This window comes from Ipomoea nil, unplaced genomic scaffold (genome assembly GCF_001879475.1).
Source record: "Ipomoea nil cultivar Tokyo-kokei standard unplaced genomic scaffold, Asagao_1.1 scaffold2704, whole genome shotgun sequence".
Taxonomy (NCBI): Eukaryota; Viridiplantae; Streptophyta; class Magnoliopsida; order Solanales; family Convolvulaceae; genus Ipomoea; species Ipomoea nil.
Window position 1 is genome coordinate 1,425,093 of NW_017619132.1, and position 27,832 is coordinate 1,452,924.

The 27,832-nt window shown below is 36.7% G+C and overlaps 3 protein-coding genes and 2 long non-coding RNA genes across 5 annotated transcripts; 3 read left to right on the forward strand and 2 right to left on the reverse strand.

Annotated features, from left to right (window-relative positions):
- The first annotated feature begins 453 nt into the window (after nucleotides 1–453).
- Nucleotides 454–2,730, forward strand: LOC109155576. The gene is made up of 2 exons (XM_019303177.1): nucleotides 454–738; nucleotides 2,170–2,730. The coding sequence occupies exons 1-2, from the start codon at nucleotides 597–599 to the stop codon at nucleotides 2,433–2,435; spliced, it is 408 nt and encodes a 135-aa protein (XP_019158722.1). The 5' UTR covers nucleotides 454–596; the 3' UTR covers nucleotides 2,436–2,730.
- A 195-nt stretch (nucleotides 2,731–2,925) lies between these two features.
- Nucleotides 2,926–4,557, forward strand: LOC109155577. Its single transcript, XR_002049918.1, has 2 exons — nucleotides 2,926–3,305; nucleotides 4,061–4,557. It is a non-coding gene; the product is annotated as an uncharacterized LOC109155577 (long non-coding RNA).
- Nucleotides 4,558–7,074: 2,517 nt separating this feature from the next.
- LOC109156143 (zinc finger CCCH domain-containing protein 11) lies at nucleotides 7,075–11,289 on the reverse strand. Its single transcript, XM_019303996.1, has 8 exons — nucleotides 10,903–11,289; nucleotides 10,693–10,777; nucleotides 9,995–10,135; nucleotides 9,795–9,883; nucleotides 8,442–8,630; nucleotides 8,154–8,284; nucleotides 7,935–8,031; nucleotides 7,075–7,515 (listed from the first exon to the last, which is right to left on the reverse strand). Exons 1-8 carry the CDS (start codon nucleotides 11,074–11,076, stop codon nucleotides 7,324–7,326), a joined length of 1,098 nt encoding a protein of 365 aa, XP_019159541.1. The 5' UTR covers nucleotides 11,077–11,289; the 3' UTR covers nucleotides 7,075–7,323.
- LOC109156144 lies at nucleotides 8,955–9,786 on the reverse strand. Its single transcript, XR_002049968.1, has 2 exons — nucleotides 9,640–9,786; nucleotides 8,955–9,085 (listed from the first exon to the last, which is right to left on the reverse strand). It is a non-coding gene; the product is annotated as an uncharacterized LOC109156144 (long non-coding RNA).
- Nucleotides 11,290–22,692: 11,403 nt separating the features above from the next.
- LOC109155889 (ethylene-responsive transcription factor RAP2-7-like) lies at nucleotides 22,693–26,285 on the forward strand. Its single transcript, XM_019303572.1, has 10 exons — nucleotides 22,693–23,359; nucleotides 23,811–23,836; nucleotides 23,938–23,968; nucleotides 24,082–24,169; nucleotides 24,250–24,395; nucleotides 24,514–24,558; nucleotides 24,668–24,771; nucleotides 24,851–24,966; nucleotides 25,143–25,256; nucleotides 25,669–26,285. Exons 1-10 carry the CDS (start codon nucleotides 22,893–22,895, stop codon nucleotides 25,912–25,914), a joined length of 1,383 nt encoding a protein of 460 aa, XP_019159117.1. The 5' UTR covers nucleotides 22,693–22,892; the 3' UTR covers nucleotides 25,915–26,285.
- Nucleotides 26,286–27,832: the final 1,547 nt, after the last annotated feature.

Genomic DNA, 27,832 nt, shown 5'->3' on the forward strand with positions numbered 1-27,832 from the left:
AATTTTAATAATAATAATAATAATAATAATAATTATTATTATTATTATTATTATTATTATTAATTATTATATACGGCTCGTCGAGCTAGGAGCATAGGATATGTGAGCTAAATGAAACTGTAATTAAATTGAAATTAAACTGAATAACAATTTCACATATTTGTTGTCTAACGAAACTGTAATTATATCAAAATGATATTGTAATTGTGTCGAAATAAAACTGTAGTGCATATTTTATGTCCGGATCCACAATGCAGTGTGGATCGCGATTCACGGTATAATTTTCCACCAAATGACCGCCTAATCCGACTGCGTGCATCAATTATATCATGAACCCGAATTCACCTTACATACTGAATGTTCACAATTTAAGTACTAAAGGTTGAAAATGTAAATTGTTCTACAAATAATGAAAAATATTGTGCAGATTGAATAGTAAATCATATGTTCTCATCCCATTCACCGCATGATTCTTACATGAAAACCGTGGACACTACTGTAGTCTCCCTATCCTCCTCTCCTGACCACACACTGAGCTACAAGATCAGTGGCTGCGCCGTTAAAGACGCCAACTTCTTCACTGAAGAAGATCCCAAATGGATATTCGGCTTCGATTCGCTGCCGTTTCGTCAGGGTCCCTTTGGTATAGCCCCAGAACGAGAATCCAAAAGGACCTTAAGCCCAGCTGTTCAAGAAGAGACTCTCCCCAGCAAAACGGCGACAATGGCGGCGATAGGGGTAAATTAATCTTTGTTTTGGTATATGGGCATTTCAATCTGGTTGCTTTCACGCATTAATTCTACTTGGTTCTTTCTGATTGTTGCTTTCTTATAAAAAGAAGAATATTTGTGGGATATTCATACTTGTGCATTGGATGTAGAAGACAAATTTCAGTGAATTTTGAGTTGTTATACTGGAAAAATTAGATCTTTAGTGATCTGCTGAGAGAAGGTGTGATTCATGGCCCTTTTTGTGGCTTAGATAGATAGTACAGAAGTCTGCAGAAAGATGTTAGTTGAAGTGTAGTGGGAAACTGGAAGTTGTATAAAGCTTGCCCACTAAAGACAAAATTCCTCGCCCCAAGGCCCCATATCTCGGTCCGACAGGATTGTGAAAGAGATAAATCACGGTGTAACAGTGGCTCATTAAGAGTGCCTGCCCATAAGGAGCTATCCCACAAAAGGGTGAAACTCTCACACTGCGGCTATGAGGGCTCGTCGATCATGCGTCCTTGGCAACAATTTGTCACCCAAGGCCCCACATCTTGGTCCGACAGGATTGTGAAGTGATAAATCACGGTGTAACAGTGGCCCATTAGGAGTGCTTGCCCATAAGGAGCTACCCCATAAGAGGGTGAAACTCTCACACTACGGCTATCATGGCTTGATCATGCGTCCTTGGCAACAATTTGTCACCCAAGAACCCCCAAGGCCCCACATCTCGATCTGATAGGATTGTGAAGGCCCCACATCTCGATCTGATAGGATTGTGAAGAGATAAATCACGGTGTAACAGTAGCCCATTAGGAGTGCCTTCCCACAAGGAGCTACCCCACAAGAGGGTGAAACTCTTACACTGTGGCTGTCTGGGCTCGATCATGCGTTCTTGCCAACAATTTGTCACCCAAGAACCAATTGAGCCCTACCCATGCGTGGGGCAGAAGATGTCTAAAGCTTTAATCAGCTACTGGAAATGGTCTGCATATGATGTAGTGCAGTAATAGCTACACTTGTAGTTGTGGTGTCATTAGTTCTGCAATAGCTACCTTGTAGATTTATAGTCAGTCAACTACCATTATAATATTGTTTATTTTAGTTTTCAGTTTTGAATGGTCTAGGTTGGTAGTGAATGACCACTTGAGTGCATGTATTGGTATATGCCTCTTGGGAGAATGATGCTAGCTGGAATAGTCGAATAGAATGGCATATTGGCATGCCATAATTATTTAAGTTGGAAAGCCGAATCTTGAATTCGTGGGCACTTGGGATGGAGTGTTTCATTTACGGGGATTTGAAATAAGAATTGATCATGAGTATGCAGTTATTGCTGCATTTCTGAACCAGATACCTAAGGCATTTAAAGCATTACTTTTTGTGTACTTGAACATACTTAGTTAAAGCATGGATAAAGGTTAAAAGTGTTAATTGACTCGAGCTATCTCCCGTGTAGGTGATAAGCTCTCAACAGATTGGGACAAGGCGTGGTCAAGCTTCAAGAAGAGAGGGAAAAAGAACATCTTCTCGCAGTTTTCCGACAAGTATGTGACCTGGAATCCTAGGCGATCTAACTATCCACTGTCTGAGGAAATTGATCCCATTAAGAGAACAGAGAAGTCAAACCTTATGCTATGGACTAGCCCAACATTCACTCTAGTAGTGGCGATTCTCATAGTTACATTTCTTCTGGTCTATACCATTATTTTTCCACTGAAATGAAATGTCTGATACGATATTTCTGTAGATACAAATAAATCCCTGTTGTAAAGATCTGTCGTTTGAGAGAACGGTTATATGGTAGAGAATTTGTTGAAAAATAACCTTAATTTGTCTTCAATTTCGATGTAACTGTTACTAGTGGCCATTGCTTTTCACTTTACTAAGTGTTTGCTCAGTTCATTTCATAAAGGTTGGAAAGCTGCTTTTTTTATACGTGTTATTTATAAACACTTGATATGTATATTCAATAACGTGACTGGATGTTAAAGGAGAGAACAAATCCAGTTATTTCCCAGATTTGTTGTTGGTTTGCCTGTCTTTTTAGGCTCGTTTCTTTACTTGTCCCAGTGAATAACTTTCTCATTTTTCGACAAGTGTCTCTCTGTATCAACTCATGGTTGTTGAGCATTTCTTCCCCGAATTTCTTTCTGGGGCAAGCCAATCCATCTCGTTATTGCAAAGGAGGAGACAACGACGATTAAAGGTATGTACTCAACTTGTGCTCTTCTTTTCCACTATTTTTGTGAAATCAAGAAATTCAAAGTTCATTGAAAGAAAGAGAAGAAATTGCGAGAATTCTTCGCATTGAATATCAATTGGCTTTGAATTTTAAGAGGCATATAATTGGAAGTACAGAAGGTGGAGAGTTATTACAAGCTTTCCAGTACATATTTTATATTTATTTTCTTTAGCAACAGTTTTCTGTTCCCCTACTTTTGTCTTACCAGGGAGACATGGAAACACGATGGACCCTCCCTGCTTCTCTCCAAGCAAATCCTATGTTCATATTGTGGGAAACATTGCTCTCCTGCTCGATAAGGACAGCAATTCTCAAGTCTTGAAGCAGTCAATATGGCACGAACCTGCCTGGTAAGAATATAAGATGCAGCCATGTGCTGCACACATCGAGTATCGATTCTGCACTGCGTTTTGTTATATAGCTTTGTGGTTCAGAAACATAACGGGGGTGTTTGGTAAATGACTGTTAGCTTATTGGGTTAATGAGTTTGACCAGTTGATAGCATTAGCTGATTGTAGAAAAGTTAGTTGATAGCTGATTACATAAAAAATGACTTTCTCAAAAAGTTGATCGAAAAAGCTACTTTGAGCAACTTTTTGAATTTTAGCATTTTGGAGCAATAAGTTGTTACAAAAAGCTAATTAATCAAACACTGATATTGATTGTTTAATCAAGTCAAACAGCTGATAGAGGTCAAATAAGCTAAAATTAGCTGATAGGCTAACTATTTTATCAAACAGGGCGAATGACAACGACGCTTTGGTGGCTATAAATTCTACAAAGAAGGGCCCCGGGGAGGTGTTGATGCACAGTAGAGTAGTGCACTTCGTGCGTGTGTGCATGTGTGTGTATAATGCAAATCATTACATGAGGAACACAAAAAAGTTTTCGTCACGGTTTTTCCTATATAAGTCCCCTCTTCTGCATTTTGAAGCAAAAACAGGCTAACATATATACAACTTGAGTTGGGTCTGTTTTTGTTAGTTCATTAAAAACTCAAAGAATCTTGTTTTTGCCCTTACGGGATCGATTGAATGCACATTCCCCCATTAGTCTCTTCTCTTCAATTCTTCGAAAAACACTCTGTGATCTTCTGACTGTGCAGATAGCTGATCGATCATCGGTTTCAATGGCTACCGGTGGAGACTTTGCCAAGCCCAAGAAGACAAAGAAAGCACGGTTTCCCCCCAAACGAGGCCAGATTAAGGCGCGGATTATTCAGCATTTCGTGAAGTTTGTATGCAAAGCAGTGTCATCAGCTGTCAAAAGCATGCAACCCCACAAGAAGAAGAACGGGGAAAGGAAATGAATGATTAGCTTCCAGAAATCGCCTCGGCTGAAACACATTGCTGGTAATATGCCCTTTGAGACTATTTTCATGGCTTCCGAATTCTTGCATGACTAGAGAGCGATGATAGTGCAGACTATAAATAATTGCAGACAGGACGAGCGTTATGGCATCGTCTTGGCTAGTTTTGTTGTTGTACTGTGCAGAATGTTTAGTTCTTTAAATGTGTAGTTCTTGTCTGATTGATCTCCATCTGGATGGTAATATTAACAAAAAATGGTTTGTGATAACGCCATTATTGTTGAAAGAAGAAACATGAGAACAACTGGTGCGGATGATTATTGATTTTTCCGTACGGTTCATGATTAGGAAAAATAAACAGGAGTACAAGTACGAGACTGAATGATAAAGGTAGAATATTGCGGGCAATCTCAATAAATTTACTTTTTTTGTGATTTTTTACCTATTAAAGTCACAAGACGAGTTTTACCTAAAGCACATTGATGATAAATTCTTCTATAAATTAAATGATTGGGAATATACCTCGGTATATCGATCCGCACGTACTGAGCACTTGAGCGGATCGGACCCTGCACGTAGTAAGGATCTTTTGGCAGACCCAACCCGGATATTATGCCCCATTATTCGCTTGATGAGCTTATGCTCTTACTCTTTCGTGCTTGGTCCCGACCCGATTGCTCGGCTATGACCCCGAGCCAATCATTGATAGTAACACTTGAACCGGGCCCTGTAGCTATTGACTACTCAGATATTTTGCTACACGTGTGAACACTTCTCCTTAGCCTCTGAGACCGCCAAGTGCATGGAGGACACTCCGCGTGCATACCGGCCTCTTGACATGTGTCCCCTCCAACCTCCTATAAATACCTCGCCAAATACTTGTAAATGAGACTTTTTCTTAATTCTCTCACAATATTACTTACATGTTCGGAAACCTCCGATCTCTAATCCCAACTACCCAAGCTACTATATCTTAATACACATTGCATAATAACATATAAATACGCACACCCGATAATATTTACACCATCATTAAACATAAAGTAGAATGTAACAAATTATTTTATATCAAGAAATGACGTATACCAGAATCATTCATGCCTAAGAATCATCACATGACTTTTTTGTAAAGTGAAGGAACATACATTTTTAAAAAGATGGGTTATGAAATGAAGTTTTTTTTTTTTTCTTTTTCTTTTTCTATTGGTGCATGAAAATAATTCAAACAAAGCTGCACAAAAAATAATTATGCAACCCTATATTATCCGATGTCAAGATTGATAGCATATTATTGGGCAAAAAAATCAAAGAATACGAACTATCCATCATTCATATGTGTTTTCATCATATCCTCTCCCCTTTTATTTTTTGCTTCAAGCATATATGTCATTTCGTTTTTGTTTTTAACCTAAAAAGTTCTCTTAACTTTACAAAGTTAGGTTGAGTATCACTATGAGCATTCTTTGAATGTGATGTTTAAGTCATATTCTTATTGATGCATAAATTACTAAGGGGACATGGAAATGTTAGATTCATATAAATATACTCAAATGATGTTTGGTTAATATTGATAGTATGTAATATTAAATATGTTTGGTTAAAGGTTATCTTTTATACCCAATAAATATTTTAATTTAATACTCTCCCTCAATAATAACAATAGTTCCAGAAAGGGGTAGTCGAGTGAGTGAAATATAATTTTCATACATAATGGTCACGAATTTGATTCTTGTCAATACTCATCACTCGGTTGTACCCGTTGCACATTGTCTTCCTTTAACGGGATTTATTATATGCACATCCTTGAGATACATATAATAAGCTAACATAAAATATATACTTCCTAATAATTAGAATTAAATGGGCAAAAATAACAAATATTCTTGGGAATCTTAAAAAACCTAATACTTGGGAGTCCTTCAAAATAGATATTTAAAAAGTATGACGAATTTGTTGGATGTCCAACAATGATAACAGTGCCGACAAAGAAGTAAAGAGTGAGTAGGAGAGATGCATGACTTTTGGTGAATTACTGTCGTTACTACAAGGATTCTTGTTAAGGTGGCAGACCGTGACTGACGTCAAGCTTGGACTGAGAAAGAAGAGGGGAACAACAAGTAAACGACTGTTGGTTGGATGATGTTCTTCCTAGATAGGTTTTTATAACCCTAACATTCAAAAACTAATGCACTTATCTAGTGGAAGTGAGACCCCTAAACATCGAACATTGGTCTTTTCTTTCTAATACTGTCTACTGAACTATTGAGCTAAACCCGTGCGAGCTAATCTCATCACTTTTGATCTACCGTGAAAGATGCGTAAACTGAATACAAACAATAAAAGAGAGGAAGAAAGTGACGAAAAGCAAACGTGGAAATGGTCAAATGGGCCTAGTGATGCAAGCTGGTGTTCTTGCCTCCTCGGGAGAGGACATAAACACAAACAAATACGGAGTAATAAACAACCTAACGTTATTAAATGCACGGCAATGAGAATCATCATCAACACGGTTTTGATTTTTTAATGGTTTTTGTTACACTGCTGCTGTTTTTCTTCTTCTCCCAAAAGGTTGAATCTCCAATACCAAGGGCCCCCGCACCCCAGCCCGACAGAACATTTGAGAGGATGTAAATCACGATAACTTAATGGCTTAACAGACATTGTCAAATGTCAATGCGCACAAGGGATCTGCCCACTTTGAGCATAATCACTTTGTTTCACTGTTGTTTTTTCTTTCCCTTGTTTATAGATGGACAGGGTAATGCTAGTAATCAGAGCAATATGAGAGCAGGCACCAGTAGAAACTTCACTTGATAATAAGAGACACCCATTTCAAACAACAAAGAAGGGAATAATTAGGTCACTAGTTCACTGTCTGTGGGCTTGGAGAAAAAAGGGCAAAGTACTCATATCGAAATCCATTTATTTCGTTTTAGAGTGCAAAGATGGGGGTAGAAAAAAGAAAATATGAAGTGCCAAAATCGATAATATTTAGGTTCAGGATTCAGAAAATTACTTCAAAAAGCAACAAGAGAAGCTCATCAATTCAAATTCTTGGCTCATGCTTTGTCACCGGCTTCTTTGATTTGTAATGTTGTTTTCGAAAGGCTCGCCTCCAGTTCATTCAACTCGTCAACATCCAAATCGTCGTCGAGGTCATCATCATCAACATCAGAAACATCTTTGGAGTCACTGGTTCCTGGGGCTGAGGTCGAGGTACTTGGCTCGCCTTTAGAAGAATCTTTGTCAACCTGACAAGTGCATCAAATATACTCAGATTATGATTTCATGATTGCCCCAACTAAAAAGAAAAAGGGAAAATAAAAGTGATCATCACTCTCAATCAGTAGCCTTGCATGCACACATACCAAAACTTTACTCCAACAATCTGAATTACATGGTCAATTGGTAGCATTGTTTTACTTGCACATCTAATTGGTGAAAAGGGTGAATTTGAAATAACCGGTTTGCCTACTTATTACTCCTTTAGAATTTTAATGTTCAACTATAGATAATCTCCCTGGTGGATTAAGTTTTGTGTACTTCTGATACTTGGAATTTGGAAAGTTGCTTGGATTCATCGTTTAGGTGTGTCTTTGGCATGGTGGGAACACAACATAGTTTATGGACCAATACAAAAATACAGCAACATTAGTAACATATAAATCACCTTTTGTTCATTCGACTCTTCCTCCCTTTCATATTTATCATAGGCGCCAATGTCATCCACAAACCAACTGGAGTCTGCCATGAACAGCTCACGTCCACTGTGACAACATCAAAATGTTCCAGTTATATTAATACATGCACTTGACCAAAATGACTGAGAAACATGATTCAGAACAAGTAAATACGATGGAGGATGGAGGAGGGATTAAGTAAGTCATACCTCATGCGATCATTCTTGGCTCTCTCTGCCATTTGCAAGGCCAATTGAGCTTCTTTCTCTTCCCTTTTCTTTTTCTTCCATTCCATAAATAGATCGGGGGTCATGGGAGTTGATTTAGTCAATTTCGAACGCTGCACACAGCAGAAATATAATAGGAGAAATAATTAAAACAAATTATTGAACCAGGCACAATGTGGTGGAATGGAACAAAATGGATTAAAGTCAAGCTCTTAATAGTGGTATGGTAAAAGAAATAATATATTGTTGCAGCAAAATATAACCAATCACCTGATTTTCAATCTCTTCCTCAACAGATACTTTATCTGCTTCTTCTTCTAGCAGAGCCTTCATCTGTGATTTCAAAACATACCCTGGAGGAAGAGCATGCCTATAGTGGCACTCCTTACCACCATTTGGACAGGCCCAAAACCAACCATATTGCTTCTTCTCCACAGCTTCCAAAAAGTGTTTACACACCTGCACACAAGGACAATAAATGAGGATTTCTCCATAATATTCCTGAACTAGTTTACATGAAATCCACTCATTTCTTTCATGTTATAGCTAGCTTTAGTCTATGGATGATAGTCAGTAAGATCCTACATACAAGTCACTGTCAAACTGTAATCAAATGACAACAAATCAAAGTGAAAATCCATGTAGGTGGAGAAAAAAAAAGACCAAATGACCATCTAATAGAATCCAAAACCAACATAATAGCACAGCAATGAATAATTTTCTCTATATAACAAATACAATAATGATCAGTTCTCACTTGTGGTAATTGTTTTTTTTTTTTTTCAATTTCAGTTGTATGCTAGACAAATTATGTTAGGAAAACATTTTATGATGGGAAACATCATTTAACACCTCAAATGTGTTGTATCCATTTGGAGGTGAAAAATACTACTAAAAAGTTTTAAAGTCAGACACTCATTAACTTGTATTCTTCAAATACCCTCCTTCTACAATCCAATTGGTCTTTCCATCTCAGCACCTTGCAGGTCATCCAGTGAGCTTTAGCCCCAAACCATGTCAGCAGCTGCAAGACAACCCATGACTGTCTAACTATGCTGGCAGCCACAAGCCACACCACAAAAGTACAGCAACAAGCCATGCCTCTCTCCCTCTCACCCCTCACTCTCTGGCCCCCTCTGCCCTACTAGGGAAGTTTGGCTTAGTTAGATAAAGATGTTGAAGAATGAAGGAATGATGACTTCAAGTTCTTTTACAACCCCTATTCTCCCTCCTATCCCCTAGTCTCAGACCCCCTTCCCCCTATTGGAGAAGTTTGGCTTAGACAAAGATGTTAAAGAATGATGGCTGCAAGTTATTTTGCAGCTCCTTTCAGAAGATTCCTCAAGAACCAAATACCTTTATTTAAGAGTTTACTATAGAGGTGTCTCTAGCTTGCCTCCTCAATTGAGATTTCAGAATCTCAGGGATAGAAAGAATAGGTGGACAATTTAGTCTTTATTAATTTTACATGTGTTTTCCTTTTAAGTGAGCAATGTAAACTAATTACTGGGAAGAGTTTTCCACACAAAATGTATATCACATTCCGTTTCCCTACGTTTTTTTATACAGAAAATGAACAGTCCATAAAAGAATAAAAGAAAGCTACGAAAATAAAATGCTTACTATATCAGTTGGTTTGTTCTTGTTATATTCCTCACTTTTTGATTGCACAACCTTCTCCAAAGTCTCTTGGTCCCAATCTTCCATTGTTTCTATTTTCGTTGTAAAATGGAAGCGGCAAATAAAGAACAATGAAAATTAACAGAGTGAAGATCAAAAGAAATATGCAAACAAATACTCATATTAGAATGTAAGTTAATCACCTTGATCACGCTTATCACTATAAATGTCAATCTTCTCTCCTTTTCTCTGAACGTTCAAATCGTGTGAGAATTTACACTTAAAACCCTTTGCACATTGCCCCACCTTGAAGAACTCACATAATATTGATTTTGGATCCACACCTGACCATAACATTACAAAACTCCTCAAAATATACCAATATACCATAAGTTAAGAAGCTAAATAAAAACCATATCCAACTCACAACAGCAATAAAGCTTTTAACCCTTGATAGGCAACAAAGCAGAGCACCCCATTCAAAAATTAAGGATAGTCCCAACGAAATCGTGAGTTCAGGAAAATGACTTGCAAAAGGCCAAAATTTACACTTGTTTTTATCTTCAACAGGCAATCAATCAAAATTAACAAATCCCAGTATGTGATTGAACATAATATAGTTCATAATTCCAATAGGTGACTTGCCTTGAGCATTTGTTCATTATTGCATACCAGATTCTGTAACCTCTAATCTAAACAAATGCAAAGCACACATGTTATCAACTTTCCACAACATAAATGAAATTCCGTGATATCATGCCAATTCAACTACAATTACACTTTGGAAGGAGAATTTCAATAGCAGAAACAAATGTAAGTAGAACTAGTATATCAACCCACAAGACTGTGAGAACAGTATTTAAGCAAGGACAGATAATGCAGAAACAAAGAGATCATTTACCAATTGGAACCTTCGGCTGACTAACAGCAACCTTAAACAAGTCATTGAGCTCCTTCTCTTTAGCCTTTTCTTCTTCTTTCTTTTTCTGCTCAAAATTTAAAAATTGCACAAATAAACAAGCTTGTCAGCAGCTCAATCATTAATCACGAACCAAGACGACACAAATACAAGTTACAAATCTGAACTTCAAAACTTCGTATCCATATAGACCTTGGCATCGAGTTTTTTGGGGTCAGGTTTAGGCTGGACGTTCTGTTTAAGGGATTGCACGTATTTCTGAACGTTTTTGGACTTGTTTTTGTTCTTGAGACCGAAGGTCTTGTCTTCGACAACCTTCTGCTTCTTCGCCAATTCGGCTTTCGATTGCTGCTGCTTCGGAGGCATCTCTGATTATCATGCAACTCTATCCCCGACCCAACTTCAATTCAATCTCCTCGGAGCTCTTATTCCCAATCGCAAATTCGCCTGACTATAGCTTATCCGACACCGATGTGCGGAGGCGTAGCGCGGCCGGCGGCGGAAAAGGATAACTCTGTGATGCGCCTGGGATCAAAAGAGAAGATGGTTTCCAGAAGGTGCGTCGAGAGTGAAATTACAGTGTACGCCCTTCTCAAATCCCAGTAGGAAAATAGTTCGTTGAGGATTAGAATTGGGCTCTTCTTCACGTATGCCCAAAAATGTCAACCTAATCTGGGCCTTAAGGTTTAAAGTTAATTGCCCAATATGATACGTGAAATTGGGCCAATGGGCCCAAAAATACTATTATGGACTAAGAAAATTAATATCTCACCAATCACTATGATGTTAATTTTAACCCAAAAACTAATCCCAAAACTCCTATTTTTTTGTGTTTGTGATTTCTTAATTCCCTCATGCTTTTTGTTTTAGTGGTCAAAAAAATATGAGCATCTGCTTTTTTCTTTTTTCTTGGTCAAAATTCACACCAGGTAAAAGTGTTTGGTAAATAGCTGTTAGCTGATTGGGTTAATGAGTTTGACTAATTGATTAAAGAAATATATTTGGTAAATTAGTTTATAGTTGATTACATGTAAAGGCCCTGTTTGGTAAAATGGCTGTTAGCTGATAGCTGTTTATATATATATATATATATATATATATATATATATATATATATATATATATTAAAAATAATATGTATAATATAATAATATAAATAATAGGAATAATTATACTTACCCGGTTACCTCTATTGGTGTCATTGTTGTCATGTTGTGATGAACGAATTTATGTTATTTTCTTATGAATAAGTGTTTTAAGTAGATAGCAATTAAGTTATTAACATAATCACATTAGAGTTTAGATTTTAGAGACACATCACACATGATTAAAAAAAAAAAAAAAAAAGGCGGGCTTTGGCGGGGCCCGCGGGCCTAAGGCGGGGCGGGGCGGGCTGCCCCTACCTAGGCCCATATTATTGGCGGGCTTTTTAGCCCGGCCCGCCAGCCCGCTTTGACAGCTCTAATTAGAGGGTATAAATAATTGATAACATTAGCTGATTGTAGAAAAGTGTTTGGTAAATTAGCTGTTTGGTATAATTTCTTTTCTCAAAAAGCTAATTGAAAAAGTTGCTAGGAGTAGCTTTTTTAATTTTAGCCTTTTGGAGTTGCAAAAAGCTAATTAACCAAATATTTATATTAATATTTTAACTAAATCAAACAATTAATAGTTGTCAAATAAGCCAAAATTGACCTATAGGCCAATTTTTTACCAAACAGGGCCAAAATCACTTTCTCAAAAAACTTATCGAAAATGCTATTTTGAGTAGCTTTTTGAATTTTAACATTTTTGAAGAATAAGCTGTCACAAAAAACTAATTAATCAAATACTTATATTTAATGTTTAACTAAATTAAACAGCTAATAGTAGTCAAATAAGTTAAAATTAGTTGATAAGTTAATTATGTTACCAAACATGAACTAAATCTTGTTGATAATAAAGAAGTTCGCCGTTGACCAAGTCATTTTGTTTGCTACAAAGTCCAAACCATAAATTAATGAACCTAGTACCATGTTGACATTTTATAATGAAAAGATGTCATCGTCACAAACCATTGCTCCATGTGGACAAAACTCCACCTAACCCAAAATGTGTTTACAATTTTTAATTTATGTGGGGAAAAATAGCCTCCATTTTAAATACCGAGGAGAAAAATAAAGTTGTTGAACAAGAGTTACATAAGTTTAGGGTGTGTTTGGAAATCCGAAAAATGATTTCTGGAAATCATTTTCCGAGTTTTTGGTGTTTGGCAAGCAATAGAAAACTAAAGTTAGGCTATGTTTGGAAACCCGAAAAATGACTTCTGGAAGTCATTTTCCGAGTTTTTGGTGTTTGGCTACACCTGGAAAATCCAGTCAACGGAAAACATTTTCCGTTGACTGGGAAAAATGAGCCCAATTTGGCGGAAAATGACTTCCGCCAAATTTGGGCGGAAGTCGTTTTCCGCCTTTCTCTTTCGTTATTATTATTTTTTTTTTTTTTTAAATCTGGCGGAACCCAGTTCCGCCAGAAACCATAGCTATGGTTTCCGGCGGAACCCAAGCCGGAAACCATGGCTATGGTTTCCGGCGAACCCAACTGGGTTCCGCCGGAAACCATAGCTATGGTTTCCGGCGAACCCAGTTGGGTTCCGCCGGAAGCCTTTTTTTTTTTTTTTTTTTTTTTTGTTTTAAAAATATAAAATGAATTTTTAATTCAAAATAAAATATTTAATTATACTATTCTACTCATTTTTAAGAAAATGAACCAAACACACCAAAACAGTTTTCCAAATGCAACCAAACACTGGAAAAGGAAAATGTTTTCTGGAAAATGACTCATTTTCCAGAAACCATTTTCCAGAAGTCATTTTCCTGCTTTCCAAACGGACCCTTAATGGAAAATAACTTATGGTCAAAGGAAAATGACCTTATTTTTTAAGAAAACAACTTCCCCTTTTTTTGGGGGAAGTCATTTTCCAGATTCATTTTGGCGACATTGTTCATCTTCTCCTTTCACACTCTTCCTCTCTCCTCTCTTTTCTAATCAATGTCAACCATTAATTCCAGCGGCAACTTCAGTTTTCCGGGCGATGAATTTTCGACACTGCAGCAGCTTCAGTTTTCCGGGCAACGAATTTTCGTCGATACAACAGTTTCTTCACGGTGCAACTTTATGGGCGCAACATCCGCTTCTCCGGCAACAGCCGGTGCCTGGGCCTGGTGGCGTTTTGATCTGGCAGCATCACATTCTTTCTACATTCAACAACAAAATTGTATTTAATTTGGTGAAAAGCAAATCAATTCAAGATGTGATTTTGGCAGCTTAATTACGTTGAACATCAAATAATTCCAGAAAATGGGATTAATTCCAATTTGAGATATACCAGATTTTGCTGTGATTTTGCTTTGTTTGTTACTTTCAATTGCAATTTTATTTTGGTTTTTATATTCTTAATTAAAAATAATTAAAAATTTTAATTATACAATTTTAACTTATTTTCCAGAAAAGGAACCAAACACATAAAGATAGTTTTCTGTTGTGCATCCAAACACCGGAAAAGAAAATGTTTTCTGAAAAATGACTCATTTTCCAGAAAACATTTTCCAGAAGTCATTTTCCTGCTTTCCAAACGGACTTTTAGAAGAAAAAAATATAGCATTGACGATATTAGCAAAAATTAAATTCCAAAATGAATGATTGAATTAGTGAAGCATGATTCTTGTATTATAAAGTCACAAGTAAAATTATTGTCAACAATATCTTGGTTAAGTCCATTATACAGGACCTTCCTAATGCGATTTACTTTTTATGTGAAATTTACGAGCTATTACACATTATTCATGTTTATCCAAAGTAATTATTCAAGTAACACATGAATTACCATCCCCTGAGACTAGCATAGTGGTTGATCAGCTGATTTGATTAAGCAACAGTGGGATGCGGCAGGATAGGAGTTTGAACCCCGTCTCAAACATCATTGGAGTTGAGTATGAGTTGAACCAGGGACGGAGCCAGAAATTCGGTTGAGAGGGGGGCAAAACAGTACAGACAGATTCAGAAAATTTTTCCAGAAAATGCGAAATATTAAAACAAAAGAGATAATTTAAAAATAAATAAATAAACTATCTAAGAAATATAATTGTAAATATTGTTGGATATGGACAACGAAATTTTATAAAACTATTCATAACAAAATATGAAACATAATTAATAAAATAATTTGAATAGAAAACACATTATAAATTACACATCTTATTATAGAGAGTGTGTGTAATATTAAAAAGCTATTAAAAAAGAATTGTAAAACTATATTGATGCTAAGATTGGAACCCTTAACCTCATTATTACCAAAGACATACTCTACCACCTATTCTAATTCTCTTCTTGTTAATATTATATAGTTTTTTTTATACTAATACTAAAACATATACTATATATATATACATACAAATACTATATATGGGGTTGGGGTGGGGGTGGGGTGAGGGGGCAGCCGCCCCCCTGTCACCCCTCTCCCTCCGTCCCTGAGTTGAACTCCTTGTGTACACAGTACATTGGGGATTGATTGAAAATTTACTCATGCAACTCGGGTTTACATATTCTAATGACTCTTGAAGATGAGAACTGTCGGAAACTAAGCAATTACATGTTGAAGCTTTGGAGAGGAGAAAGAAAGGAAAAATGCAGAGTATTATTATTTCCACTTCTTACTGTTGAGTTACAATATAAAGGGAGAGGTAGAGAGGAGACGGTTACAATAGGGAAGGAAAAATGAATATGAGAAGGATAAGATATTTTTATCTTCCAACACCCCCCCGTAAGTTGGAGCGTGTAGGCCCTATACGCCCAACTTAGATATAAAAGAACAAAATGGAGCATTACACCCAGAGCTTGTTAAGGATTTCTCATTCTTATGCCTGAAACTTTTGAGCATTACATCCAGAGCTTCAAGAGAAGATTGTTTTGCAGACAACAATCTCCACTCATCTGTCAACTTTCTCAAGGCAGCAACACTTGCTTCCATATTATCCACATATATATTGTCCCACTGCTTGTAACAATCAACATTTTGGGACAAAGGCCGGACACAAAAAAAAAATGTCAATAGCTTCCCGAGATAGCTCTGGAATGCCTTCAGCAGCTGCTTTGCTTCATAGCTTTGCTCACAGGAGAGCCAGCAAGGGTAACCTCTTTGAGGATGAACAAAAAAAATCTTCTCAAACCTTTCAGTTGCCTAAACTCGGGCAAAAGAAGCAGGGAATGTCACTTGTAACAACAAGTCCAGTGCTGATGGTGGCACCAAACGTTCTCCCTTCTTAACAGCACCATTTATCAAAACACTACGAGCTTTAGGTGCAGCAAGAATCCTTTCCGCTAACTGCAAGATCAGATCCCTTGTTTGTGGATTAGAACCTGATTTTCCTCCAACTAAAGGCAAGATATGATGTGCCCACAAGTACAATCCCACACACAGATCACCTTGACCAGCCGGGACTATCATCCATACTGTAACAAGAAGCTTATCTTGTCCTTGATACTTCGAATTTTCCCTCAATGTTGGCAACAGGTTGATTAAAACATCAGGTTTCCTTCGCAGCACCATTGATAATGCCAAGAACATAGCTACCTGAGATTTTGATGATGTTTGTTGGACACCTTTCTTTGAGCCCTTGGAACCAGCTTGTTGGACTGCCAAGTCTGCCAGTGGTGATGAACAAAACAGAGAATCCCATTTACACTGTTCAGGGCTATAAACAACATTTCTCATATCATTTTTAACAGCAAGGACTAGGAGTATCTTGCTTTCCAGTGGCTGTTCCACTATATTTTTAGGCCTTGTGGATGTATCAGAACGAGCTTTCTGAAATCTAGAAATCCATGGCTTCATGGACACTTGCACTTCAGACATGAAATCTGCAAAGGATTTGATTTCCTTAATTTCCTTCTTGCTGGTTAGTGCTTGCACAACAAGTTCATCAATCTGGTGAACGAGAGAGAAGATGTCAGAATGAGCAGAATGAGAAAGAAGGAATCGGTCAAGCGAGCTATCGTCGACGATGGATTCTTCTTGTTCTTTCTTTTCCGGCAGTCTATCTGATCTCGGTCTCGCCGTTGATTTGCTGTCGTCAACTTTGATCTCTTTCGCGCACTTGGAAGCCTCCGCCCCGATCTCCTCAGATCGCTTGAACGCTTCGGCGGCGATTTCTTTGGACCACTCAGACGCCTTAAGAACAGCATCAGATAGATTTGCGGAGCTTCCAACTGTCAGCTCCTGCAAGCACTTCGGAACGAGAGACACAGCCGCTGTGGCTGAGTCGGAGAACTGCTCCATCTTAATAAGATTGAGAATCTCATTCTGCAGATCTGAGGTTTGGTGTGGATTTTCCAGATCTTCTGGATTGTAATTCCTCTGCGTGAACAAGTTCCACTGCGGAACAGCTATGGATATCGCCAAAATTGGAGATCGAGCAATCGGAATCGACGGACGAACTCCTCCCTTCCGCTGCAGAACGGTTGTGGAGGTCGCCTGAACTTGATTTTGAACGATCGGACTTGACTGGCGAGCTCCTTCCTTCCGCTGCGGAACGGTTATGGAGATCGCATGAACTGGATTTTGGCTTCTCTGCTTCTCTCTGCAGAATCGTTGCTGAGCATCAGCATTGTTGCTACTCTGCGTAGCAAAAATCCTCTGCGGATTGAACGGAGAAGATCGCAATGGAGATCGAGCATCAGGAGTCTGGCTTCTTCGACTCGACTCTCCGATGCCGGCGGCGGCGTAGGTGAACCACCGTGGTGGCTCTGATACCATGTCGAAAACTAGGCAATTACATGTTTTAGCTTTGGAGAGGAGAAAGAAAGGAAAAATGCAGAGTATTATTATTTCCACTTCTTACTGTTGAATTACAATATAAAGGGAGAGGTAGAGAGGAGACGGTTACAATAGGGAAGTAAAAATGAATATGAGAAGAATAAGATATTTTTATCTTCCAACAAGAACTTGAGCCTACGATTAATCTGATATAAGTTGAGAAAGATAAAAAAAATATATATATATATATTTTCTTGTAAATTGCCTCCATTTTAGGTTATCTGATCTTTAAAAATTCTGGCTTTGCACGTGTAAGTACTATGTTACAGCAGTATGCATGCTGCAGGCTGCAACCTTCCAAAACAGAGAGAGAAAATACTATACACTTTTGCTAACCTCGTCACATAGGATTTTAGATAACAAAAACATAGGAGTTATGTATTGTTATTAATAATTAAAAAGGACTAACAATGTTATGAAGTGACATTAATTAATTTTTAATGCTTATTACCTCGATTTATCAAATCTTTGTTATTGCCTTTTCATTTTACTTGTTTGACCCTTTGACCAAGTTATATTATAAGTTAAAATCTTACGGGGTGTTTGGTTGGCATGAATTGCGTTGTAATTGAATTGCAATTCAATGAAATTATAAATTACATTGTTTGGTTGGAGGGAATTACAATTCTCTCAATTCATTGAATTGCAATTCATAGGTCCCCCCTATGAATTGCAATTCAATGAATTCATGCAAAGGGAAAAGGAAATAAAAGACATATTTGTCCTTGGATGCTATTATTAATATTATTACACAAAGGGTATTTTAGTCTTTATATCACTTCTCTCATTTTAATTATTCCTCCCTACCAAACAATGTAATTGTAATTCCTACTTTATTCCCACCTTATTCTTTTCTCACCGAATTACAATTCATTTCCTCCTTAATTCCTTCCTTCCAACCAAACGCCCCGTTACATTTAAGTGTTGATCATCGTTATTAGCTTATAGACCCTAAATGCGTGTACATATTTGGTAGAATTTAAACTCTGCACATTGGTTATTAACAAAACAAGAATTATGAACTTATTGTGTGTTAGTTTACTAGTTGATTCGTGTCACAAGGCTATCAAGTTATATTATGCCATGGCATATGTTAGCACCTTTTTTGGTGTGTTTAATTTCCTCGAGCTTGGTCGAGTTTAAAATTTTGCACTTGATTTTGCACACTAGTTTTTATAAGCTTCGGTTTGATTTTATTAGCTTTAATTGACTTGTTTGAATTTGACGCTAAATTTTTAAACTCAATCGAGTTTGAACTCAAGACTACTTAAGTTTGAATTCAGCTGGACTCATTTACACCCCTATTACTTATTATTAAGACTTCAAATGAAAACGTATAATATTACACTACCTATAACTATAACTTAATTTTAGATTGTAGATAATATATTTGGTTATTTCTTCATTAAACTCCAAAATGTTTGTTAAATAATTATTGGCATTTAAGATGAAAATGCTAACTTTCCTATTTATGAAAATGAGTTAATACCCAAAATCGTCCTCGACTATAGTGATTTTTCTCAATTTCGTCCTAAACGACTTTGGTGACCTAATATCGTCCCAGACTTTTGTGTTTTGCTCAATTTAGTCCCAGACTTTTGTGTTTTTGCTCAATTTAGTCCCTCATTTGTTATTCTGTCCATTTGGTGTTAAATAAATAGACAATTCAGTAATTTTAATATTGGCATCTCTTTACTCATAGACATGTGAACTGCGAAATCCCTTTTTTTTAACGAATTACTCCTAGAATTACTCCTAAAACTGCGAATATAAAATTTAATTTGCAGGTCCGGGAGTAATTCTGGGTGTAATTCGTACAAGAAAGAGGAATTTCGCACTTCACAAGTTGAAAGTAAAGAGATATCAATATTGACATTACTGAATTGTCCCTTTATTTATCACTAATTTGACGGAATAACAAATGGAGGACTAAATTGAGCGAAACACAAAAGTCTAGGACGATATTAGGTCACCAAAGTCGTTTAGGACGAAATTGAGAAAAACCACTATAGTCGAGGACGATTTTGGGTATTAACTCTTATGAAAATGATCCACTTTAATTTTTGACAATTATGGAGGGGTTCTCCACATGATAAAAGAGTGTTAGTAATACTCTTTTCCCACAACTTTCCAATTAGAAAAATCATTTCATTTCATTAGATCACAAGTATAAACGTCATAAAATAGTTTGGAGTACTTACACGCTCAAAGTATGAACAATTATAATCTATATTTGTTTAAATGAGTATGTATTTGTTACGATCTTATTTAGAGCATTCACACTAGGAGTGAATGCTCTAAATATTTCAGTATTAATTCTCTCAAGGTGAAGAGCAAAGTTGATGTAGGATGGAAAGAATTGGTCTGCAAATGCTAAAATAATGTCAGAATTAAAATTTAAAAAAAAAAAAAAGGAAAGGAAAGGTTGTGCGCGTTTCGTGCACAACTGGTCAAAAGCCGGGTGCGTGTGCACGCGCCTGGTAACCGTGTCAATTATTTTATTTTATTTTTTCTTTTTAAAATTCATTTTTTTTTCCTTTTTTTTCTTTCCCAATAATTTTTACATTCTCCCCTCTAATATCCCAACTGATAATGATGCTCTTAGAATCGTAACATACTGTATGATTATGTTGGCAAGCAAAAGATTAACACATAAATGATTGTATTATTAGTACTGTGTTTAATGATTTAAGGAGTGCAATTGAGGTTGTGAACAAACATTAATTATTACTAACAATTCTTTAGATCAAATGATTTTCAATTCCCCAATTTGCTCTCACCCAAACACGCTGTAAAGACAGGGGCCAGCGATGTGTGTACAGTGGAGGTCACACGTGGCGAGCAGAGAAGGCCTCGGACCGAGGGGCATATGTGTGCTTTGCAACTCTACGTGAAGTCTGAACCCATCTGCGGCATTATTATTTTGTTTCTATTTTAAATTCTATGATTGCTGTGTTGTCACCTCCGTTATAATAATGACTCTAGTCATCTACAGTGAAAGTTTTTTTGAGAAATATACAGTGAAAGTTAAAAGAAATACGGAGTAAATATGATTAGGTTGAGTAGGGATGACAATCGAGCAAAACGGGACGGAGAACATATTATATGTTTTCGTTTCCGAAATCTCGACCCTGTCCCCGTTCTAGTTTATATTTCCGGTGAAAAATTAAAAATAGTCTCCTAAAGTATGAATATGAGTACTTGTTTGGCAATTTGCATTTGCTTTTTGATAGGGAGAATGAGGGTGGGGAAAGATGCCTTATTGTTAGGTCATGTCACATTTTTTTTTTTTTCACATTTCTCTTTTGTAGCCTTCTTCATTTATGGAGACAAATAATATAAACTTTTATGTAGACTCAAATAACATATACTTGGTTTCAAAAATAATATATACTTTGTATATTTTGGGGTTTGTTAAACTTTGAGACGTGTAGTGTCTTTAACTGCACATGGTTAAAACTGGTACTAATTAACAATAATGTTTAAATTTATTGTGTTGAATCTTTTTATAATGTTGTTAAGAAAGTAAAACTTATGGAATTATTTTAGACTGGTTGACCAATTAATTTATATCTTGAGAGTTGAAAGAGTTATATTGGTTAAATGATTTAAAGTTTCTTAACTTAACCCAAATAGAGGGGGGAAGGCCAGGCATACTTTTATATGGATACCAATAACATTTAACTACAAGGGTCCCTAGCCAAGTACAAGGACTAAGACCAAGGGTTAAGGTCATGAGCTAGGACATAGGACACAAAGTCAATGATAAAAGTCATGAGCCTCAAACAATGGCACGGGATAGTTAAATGAGGTTGATTCTTGAGCGGCAAAATACTTGGCTATTATTGCAAAATATTATATTATTCTATTATTTTAACAAATAATGTGTAAATATAAAAAATAAAGATTATCAAACTACTCAAAACGTCTTTAAAGTAAAACAAAAATTACAATTTTACGATTAATCTCCTCCATTTACTTTAGTCTTAATTCACTTTCTTAAGTTGTGTTGGCCCAATTATAATGAACCAACAACAATACTCTAATCAAGCTCTTTATCTTCTATTTAGATCAAACTCTTTATCTTCTATTTAAAATCTTTGTTATAGTGAATTCACTTCAAAATTGCAATTCATTCAAACAACAACATAATAAGACACTTACGGCGGTTACATTTGCTCTTTCAAATGCACATTATCAATAATGGCCGGATATTACAGAAGACGATTAGAACAATTCTTTCATATGCACCTTATCAATTGTGGTCAAAGAGTACACAAATAATTGCTAAATATAAAAAGTATACATATATGTATGTATATATATATATATATATATATGTGTGTGTGTGTGTATATATATATATATATATATATATATATATATATATATATATATATATATATATATATATGGGGCCAAGTTCTCGTGTGGCCAGGCCTTAACGTGCGGTATGCAAACACGCACCAATAGTGTTAGGAAACGAACAACAAATAAATGTCCCAATGTATCAAAAAATGCAACATTAAGTACAAATCATCATAAAAAGCACCATTAAGTATGTATAAATGCATCACACAGTGTTTAGAAACACACAATTAAGTGTGGGGAGGTATAATGCATTTTTTTTTAGTGTGTGGTTCGTTTTGTGGTGCATTGAAGCATTTTATTGTTGTGTGCTTTCAAACACTATTGGTACATTTTTACATACTTAATTGTGCGACTGCACCAATCGCACATTAGGGTAGGACCGCATTTGAGCATATATATATATATATATATATATATATATATATATATATATAGATTTTGTTTTAAAAGGATATTGGCTCTAACCGTTCGCGGCTCGCTCTGTAACAGACTTCCAATAAACTCCGCCTCTTTCTCGTTTCTTTGGTGTTTCCTCCTGCAGCACATATACGTACAGACACAATACTTGCCAAAACTAAGCACGCACAAAACGTTTTTTTATTATTATTATTATAATATCTCTTCATTTCGGTCTCTTTCACACTTTCTTCCCCTCTCTACCGTACAATGCTAAGCTTCACAGCTACAGACACTTGAGAGCCGGCCTCTTCTCTTCCCCTAAGCAAAAGCCTCTTCCTCCTTAACCCCCCCCCCCCCCCCCCCCCCCTCTCTCTCTCTCTCTATATATATATATATATATATATATATATATATGTACGTATACATTTATACCCGCCGTATACTCCTGTATACGTACATTCGTTTCTTCTTCTCTCTTTCCCTCTCTCTATAGATTGTTCGTTGGAGTTAGTTCTGTAGTTGTATTCTCTCGTTTGAGCTGCCGTTTCACTACAGAGAGGCGATGTTTGACCTCAATCTCAGCGCGGTGGAGGCGATCGGCGATCGAGGTGTGGCGGCGTCGGAGAAGGTTCTGGAGCTATCGGGGACCTCGAATTCATCCGTTGTGAATGCGGAGACCTCCAGCACCGCCGGCGACGACGAGTACTCCTGCTCGGATGGGTACGCGTTTGAGATACTGAGGAGGGAGGAGGATGGGAAGGAGTACGGGGAGAGTGAGAATCGAGGTGGCTTTGAGACGATGGAGCTGTTTCCGTTGAGCGGGGGAGAGGCGGCGTTGTTCAACCAGCAGCAGCAACAATGGTTGGATCTCTCCGCCAATTATGGCATTGTGGCGGATCCGAGGATTATGATTTTGCCGCCTCAGAGGCCGCAGGTGAAGAAGAGTAGAAGAGGACCGAGGTCCCGCAGCTCTCAGTACCGTGGAGTCACATTCTATCGAAGAACGGGTAGATGGGAGTCTCACATTTGGTAAGTTCACACTATTATATGATAGACGATATCTATGTTTCGGATATGTTCTTCGATGCTTTTGTCAAATTTGCAAAATATAATTAGACATAATCTGTGGATAATGCATGGGGATTGCTTAGCTAACACCAACTAATCGCTGTTGGAAATCGATTTATCTACTTGCTATTCTTGGGTTCATATTTATCCCTCAATGGGAATAATAGCTGTATTGAGAGTTTAGAGGACTCTCAAACAGTTGTTTGCAATACTGAACAATCTCTCTGATCAACATAATTCATCAGTGATGTCCATAACACATTTGTTTAAATATTGATGATCAGGTAATGTCACTGGATAATTTTGGTCATAGCTATATGCAGTAAGAAACATAGTAGATGATTTATCTCATTACCCATCACAAGTTGTTCGATACTAATGTCAATTCTGTTGGCTTTGTTTTTGTTTGCAGGGACTGTGGGAAACAAGTTTACTTGGGTAAGCGAATGTTTTTAGTACATGTTATATTGATATATTGAAACATTACTGATACAGTTTTGATGATCTATTCTTACTTTGGAATCTAAATTTGTTCATAGGAGGATTTGATACTGCCCATGCTGCTGCTAGGTAATGAATATCTTAAGCTGGGTTCTGCTTTATACTGGTCATGTGGTTCAAATTTGCTGAGTTTATAGTAATGGATGGATGGAATTAACTTGAAGAACCTCTACTAATATCAGGGCATATGATCGTGCTGCAATTAAGTTTCGTGGACTAGATGCTGATATTAATTTTAATGTCACCGATTATGAAGAAGATCTCCAGCAGGTTGGATAGTATTATTAGTATTCATGGTGGTTCTGATATCCCATCACATTATCATTGTAAATTTTGTGAATACTATGCAGATGAAGAACTTAACAAAGGAAGAGTTTGTGCACATTCTCCGTCGTCAGAGCACTGGGTTTTCTAGAGGGAGTTCAAAGTATAGGGGAGTTACCCTACACAAATGTGGACGATGGGAAGCTCGAATGGGGCAATTTCTTGGCAAGAAGTAAGATTCTATTACCTTCATTGTTGGTTAAAATGGATATCCTTTTACATTATATAGCATTGTTAATAAACTGAGGAGTACATGTTCTTATTGGTTAGCATATAACATTTGGATGCAGGTATATCTACCTTGGACTGTTTGACAGTGAGATAGAAGCTGCAAGGTCCTATTATCATAAGTTCACTGTTTTCTCCTATATGTTATATAATCCAGCCTCAACATAACATTTCTTGAACTTAGTTGACTTGGAATTTGGTTTTGGTTTTGATCAGGGCATATGATAAGGCCGCCATAAAATTAAGTGGGAGGGAAGCTGTGACAAATTTTGAACTAAGCGCATATGAACAAGAGTTGACTTCTGAAGTTGATACTGGAGGTAAAGGTTCTTTACAACATCCCTCATTGGTAATCCTTGTTGAACATGTCCATTAATAGGACCCTGACATTTCATGCAGGTGGCAGCCAAGATTTGGATTTGCATTTGGGCATTGCTCCTACTAGTTTTGTAGATGGCATGGGAACCCTCCAGTTGCAAAGTGGTTTAGCCAGTCCAAAGCATTGGGGAGTGGGGGTAAGTTGAAGGGCTTTGATTTAAAACTTTTATCTCATTCTATGCCAACTCTTTTCATATTTCTGCTTTTTTCCTTTCCATCTTAATTTTTAATTGGTTTGTATTAGATAGTGCATTGAAACACTAAATTCTTCTCTGTGTTGTAACCGGTTTAAATTGTCTTCCTTCGTATGCAGACCTCTGCTTCAAATACAGTGGAATCTGAACTACTACCACATGGCTTTGAATTGCTTTCTGAGCATCCTCCTATCTGCAATGGAGTAAATACTCAATTCTTTCCCATTTACAAGGTATCCCACTATCCCCTTGTCTAGCATGGTTTGAAGCATACTACAAGATTTCCATACATTTGACTGTCATTATTTTTTATTCTCTAGACAATTCAGTCTTCTCTTGCTCCTCCTGCTAATGTTCTAGGCCTACACTACTTTGAAATCTACATTGTCATTACCAGAGTTTAAAGGAGTTAGTAACAGCTGAACTCTATGCAAAAATCATTTGAATGTATACATTTGAACCAATTGTTTAGTGAGTTATTACCTTTCACCTCTGTGCGAAAATCATACTGGTCCCAATGAACTCTCTCTTATGGGCATATCTTATCTATGGCAACTATTATTACTTGTGATTTATAGATATTAAGTCACTTGAAAGAAAATTTGGCCTTTCAGTCACCATTGGTCAATTTGCCACTTAATGCAGGGAACAGCAATAGGGAAGGGCATGGAAATTGATTCCTCACCAAACTGGGCTCAAGCTTATGGTGGGACTCCTCCAGCAACACTCTTCTCTACTGCAGCATCATCAGGATTCGCTAACGCAACCTTTACTTCTTCCCCGGCTGCTCCTCGGCTACCTCATTTCTCTAGTGGAATGTTACCTTACCACCATTCTTCACCTCCTATTCCAACTATGAACAGCACTGCTCACTTTTGCTGCCGGAGCTGAAGTCAACAGGTAGTCGGTTACTGCCGTCAATTCTTTCCTCCCTTAGTACTCTGAAATTAGGTAAGAGCAAAATGAACAATGACTGTTTTGGTAAGCACAAACAAACCGGGTTTTGGTTTCTAACTACGCATACAAGGCCATGTGCTGCTCTTCTCTGTTTTGAGTGATTTGTAAGACTGCATACAATAGCTTTAATAGTGTAAAAGCTCAAGGTTTTAGACTACATCAGAATGTTTGATAGGGTGCGACTGGTGCTCAAATTCATCTTTGCCTTTACATTTCTGCCTGCTGCACTAAACTCCGAAATGTTAATTCTGTGGCTTTTTCCCCTTTAATATGAAAGTATGAAACTGTCCAATTTTATTCTTGAAGTGCCTTGTTAATCTTTCATTGCCGTATTTTATTTTATCTAACTTTTTTATTGTTTGGACTAACGCCCTCCACGTCGCCCCCTACTTTGGAAATGGTTAATTATAGTTTTTGTATTTTCCCATGGTAATGCCACATGTGAACAGTAGCATACTGTGCACTGGGATTTCCTAAATCGAAAGTACCATCCGGAATCCTCGGCTTTTACTTTAGGATTCAGGCACCCGCAGAAACATAGTAGTGAAAAGGAGGTTTATCCGTATACTGTTAAAAGCCTCCTGCCTCTTTGTACACCTTTGCCCGCTCCCCCCCCCCCCCCCCCCCCTCCCAAACACTTATTTGACCCTTTGCCAACCTGAACTAGAAATTTGATGAAAACCATACAATTAAAATGGATTACATTCCAATTTTATCACTTTATTCAAATGATTTTATAGTCTAGTGTCACGAAGTGACTCTTCCAAATGAGAAGTTCATTGTTCGTTTCTGACAGTATTGACTCTTTATGTTTCGGTAGGTTGAAAAAGTAATTATGAACAAATATTATATTGTAACAAAGTCAGTACTCAAAAAATACAAAAAAAAAAAAAAAAAAAACTTTACAACATTAACTTTCGCATTTTACCTGTTAGTTTGATAATCACAATATTTATTTTAAATTTAACTATTATTAAAAACTGTCTTACTGTCTATAATCATATTAATTTAAACAGACCAATTATAAATAATTTAAATTTTTTTTGAATACATAAATAATTTAAATTAATTTACCTTATTTATCTTTTTAACAACCTCAGTACAAAAATGGGGTTTGGTTACATCAGTGAAACCGTTCATGGTGTTGTCAAATCAGATAAGCATTGGACAGTCTAATAACTATAGACAGAAAATGATGGCAGAAGAAAATGGCATGCAACCGATTTACAAAATTATGACATATTATAAATACAATTAGCCGATTTAAACCGTATGATTAATACCAAAAGAGTATGGAAAACGATTGGACGTGACGAACTAAATAATGTGAGTTTGGAAAAACTTTGTTTAGTGTGTTGGACAGCTCACACTGAAAAGTGACAGTGGCCACGTGTAGGTACGAGGTAAGCTGCGTGACACAGGCACAGTAATCTCTGAACAGCTGCTTCTTTGGAACCACATCTACCTAACACTATTCCACCGCTGACCGCCCCATGTTTGCCTTCTTCCCACAACAATTAAAATTGTAAATACTAAATTATCATGGCAAAAAAAAAAAAAAAAACCTTAAAAACAAGATTAATGGTGATTTTTTTTTTATTTTTTTTTTTTACAATTTTTATCAGTTTTTTTTTAAAGAAATGTTGAGTGATCACTCGCTGGTGACCAACGCCTAACTAGGCGCACAAGTTATGTCAATTTGTGAGTTGTAATATATACATGTATTTTTCTAATTTTGAAAAAATTTATCTTCATTTTGAAATAACAGTCAAACCTTCATTTCTCTTCTTTATCACTAAACTTGTGAAATAAAAATATATAAATGTGTGGTTTAATTATCAGTTTAAAATTT